Source organism: Miscanthus floridulus, chromosome 10, assembly GCF_019320115.1.
Source record: "Miscanthus floridulus cultivar M001 chromosome 10, ASM1932011v1, whole genome shotgun sequence".
Lineage (NCBI taxonomy): Eukaryota > Viridiplantae > Streptophyta > Magnoliopsida > Poales > Poaceae > Miscanthus > Miscanthus floridulus.
Genome location: NC_089589.1, coordinates 24278130 through 24281103, shown reverse-complemented (window position 1 = coordinate 24281103; position 2974 = coordinate 24278130). Strand labels below are relative to the sequence as shown.

The 2974-nt window shown below is 43.5% G+C and overlaps 1 protein-coding gene across 1 annotated transcript; it reads right to left on the bottom strand.

Annotated features, from left to right (window-relative positions):
• Positions 1-393: 393 nt before the first annotated feature.
• On the bottom strand, positions 394-2378 carry LOC136488231 (zinc finger BED domain-containing protein RICESLEEPER 2-like). Its single transcript, XM_066485233.1, has 3 exons — positions 780-2378; positions 541-704; positions 394-499 (listed from the first exon to the last, which is right to left on the bottom strand). The coding sequence occupies exons 1-3, from the start codon at positions 2376-2378 to the stop codon at positions 394-396; spliced, it is 1869 nt and encodes a 622-aa protein (XP_066341330.1).
• Positions 2379-2974: the final 596 nt, after the last annotated feature.

The window sequence follows — 2974 nt, the reverse complement described above, 5'->3', positions numbered from 1 at the left end:
CTCAGCGTGCCCGTGCCGGCCCAGGCACTAAACTGGCAAAACCCCTTAATGAACTCAGCACAACAATTCAAAGAGATCTAAAATGACTAAGTTCACAAAAGATCAAAAACAGATCAGAACACAGCACAACAAAGAACACAAACTTTTGAAACTAAAACTAATTTAAGTAGGAGCTGTGCAATGACTGCCTCATTAAAAACCTGTTTAGGTAAAACTCACCCTTGTGAGAAACCCTAAACAGGAAAAGAGTATAGCCAGCACCTAGATTAATTGTTCATTACATCCATCACCATAAGTTCAAGTCTCAGTTATTACAGAACCATTACATAAATGGAAAGTGAACTAGTCGACATCAAGATAAAGACCAGCAAAGGCCTCTTCCAGCTCCTTGTCCTACACCATGTGCTGCAGTCTTGTCTCAGCATTCTCCCAATCCTTGATGCAGGTAAGCGCCTCTACAGTTTCAGGGTTCAGCCTCCGCCGCCGCTCCTCGATGATCCTGCCAGTTAAGCTAAAAGTAGACTCTAAAGAAATGGTTACATAGGCACTATCAAAATGTCTTTAGCAAGAACAGAAAGTATTGAATAAGTAAGCTTGTGCTCATGCCACCACTGCATGATGTCAAACTCATCATCCAACTGGCTTACTGTGTCACAGTCCAGGTAGGATGCAAGTTCACTAGAGTTAGAACTAGCAGTTGCTGCCTACAGCAAGGAAGTGGCAGAAACACTCCTAGAATGATCAAGACTAGAAGGGAGGGAAGAACAGCCAGCTCCAACATCCAACTCCTCATCATCATAAATTTCAGCCCAAGCTGTTCTTTTCTTACCAGACAGGGATGGAGGAACAACCCTTTTCAGCCTATTAGAGCCATACATTACATCATACCTGTTATACATTTTAAACAGAAGAGCTCTGGTGTCCAGCAACTTATTAGTGTAGTCAATATTAAAAAGAGAATGTAACTTCCTAAGCACTTTGGTAAATCCCTTAATTTTAGCTCTTGGATCCAATATGAATGCAATAGAATAAAGATCAGGTATGTTCTTCCAGTACTTATTGTATTTGTCAATCATAGGTTGGACAACAGATCTTAGATGTTCATCATGTTGATACCTATGCAGGTGTATAGCAATCTTAACAAGATGATGAATCATAAGTGGAGAAGTAGGATAGTAAACACCAGACAAATCAATAGTTGAGTCATAGAACAGTTCAAGAAATTTCAAGATTTTATTTGCCATAGCCCAGTGATCATCAGTCAAAAGGAAACCACTACCTGAACCTCTAGGGTAATTGGCCTCAATGAAAGTACTGAAAGTACTCTTGTGAGGCAGCAAGTGCTTAAGCATTAGGTAGGTAGAGTTCCATCTAACATCCATGTCTAATCCAAACTTCCTAGGTCTAACACCACTAGCAATGTAATAACTCTTGTATGCAACAATTCTTTGATTAGAGGAGTTCATAAAAGAGATTGCTGTTCTAAAATCCTCAATGAGAGGATTCACAGCAGCCAGTGCTTCTTTCACAATCAGGTTAATAATATGACAAGCACATCGTTGATGCAAAAATAGATCAGAACCCAAATATTCTTTAAGTATAGGTTTCAGTTTATCCATAGCATTTTTATTTGCAGATGCATTATCCAAAGTTATAGAAAAAACCTTGTTAAGTATACCATACTCAGCAAGGACAGATGCAACACGCTCAGCAATGTTCTCAGCATTATGGGACACACCAATCAACCTTAAACCAAGTACCCTTTTCTCTAATTGCCAATCAGCATTAATGAAATGAGCCACAACAGATAAATAATCTTCTTTAGCCTTTCCAGACCATATATCAGAGGTAATAGCAACAGATGAAACAACATTATCCTTTAAATAGACCATCAGTTTATCACGTTTCTCATTGTAGTATTTAAACAGATCTCTACCAGTGGTTTGCTTAGAGACTGGTGAAAAATTAGGGTTATGAGCAGTTTTAATATAATCTTTAAATGCCTCAGTTTCACCAATCATAAGAGGTAGGTCCAATCTAGCAAGCATACGAACAAGTTTAACACGAGCTACCTCAGCACTGTACTCCCAACGACGAACAGAACCATCAAAATTAAAAGCAATATGAGTCTGAGTCATGCCCCGTGTCTTCTCAAGTTTCTTAGGACACTTAGTAAGATGTCGAGTAAGATGCTCAGTGCCATGAGCAGAATAAGCAGAGTAGCGCTTATGGCAATGAAGGCAAGTGGCAGCAAACCTGATCTTTCTACATTTCTCAGTTTTGTAGTGCTTCTCAAAGTCCTCCCAGACAGCAGACGTGGAAGGGCGATTAGAACCGACAGGGCTAACCTCGCTCTGGCCACCGTCGGCATCAGCCATGTCGACTGGGGGTCAGAGTCATCGACGAGAAGGGGATCAACAGTAGAACGGCCGAAGAGCATGGCAGCGTCCTCATGGACATCATCGTCCTCATCATCTCCGGCCATCCCACACATACGCAGCTCGTCGTTCTGGGAGTGGTCAAACTCCCCGTCGTCGTGTCACCAGGCGCCTGGGGCCATCTCTGCCTTCTCCGGTTCCTCGACGGCTGCCACAATCAATAGATAAAAGCAGGGTTAGGTTGGGGATTAGGGTTTGGGTTAGGGTTAGGGTTAGGGTTTACCCTTACCTCTACGGTCGGAGCCCCGTAAACGACGACGATGAGATGGACCGATTGCACACCCCCGGTACGTCAACGGAGATCGGAGCCCCGGAGGTGGCGGTAGCCAGCGATGTGGATGACGGACAGATGATGGAGATGCTGCGAGGATGCCAAGAACGAGGCTCAATCGACGTTCAGGGATGAAGAATAAGGGAACAGATGGAGATTGAGGGCGGGAACCACCAGATCTGAGGGAGAAGAGGGAGATTGAGGGCGGAGAGGGAGAAGAGGGAACCATCGGCCACTGGAACTGACCCCTTACCCGCCGAAAGAC

Coding starts and splice junctions, on each gene's coding strand:
- LOC136488231 (XM_066485233.1), bottom strand. CDS start 2,378: ATGGCTGATGCCGACGGTGGCCAGAGCGAGGTTAGCCCTGTCGGTTCT. Junction 705..779: donor ATGATGATGAGGAGTTGGAT/GTTGGAGCTGGC, acceptor TCCTTGCTGTAG/GCAGCAACTGCTAGTTCTAA. Junction 500..540: donor GACATTTTGATAGTGCCTAT/GTAACCATTTCT, acceptor CTTAACTGGCAG/GATCATCGAGGAGCGGCGGC.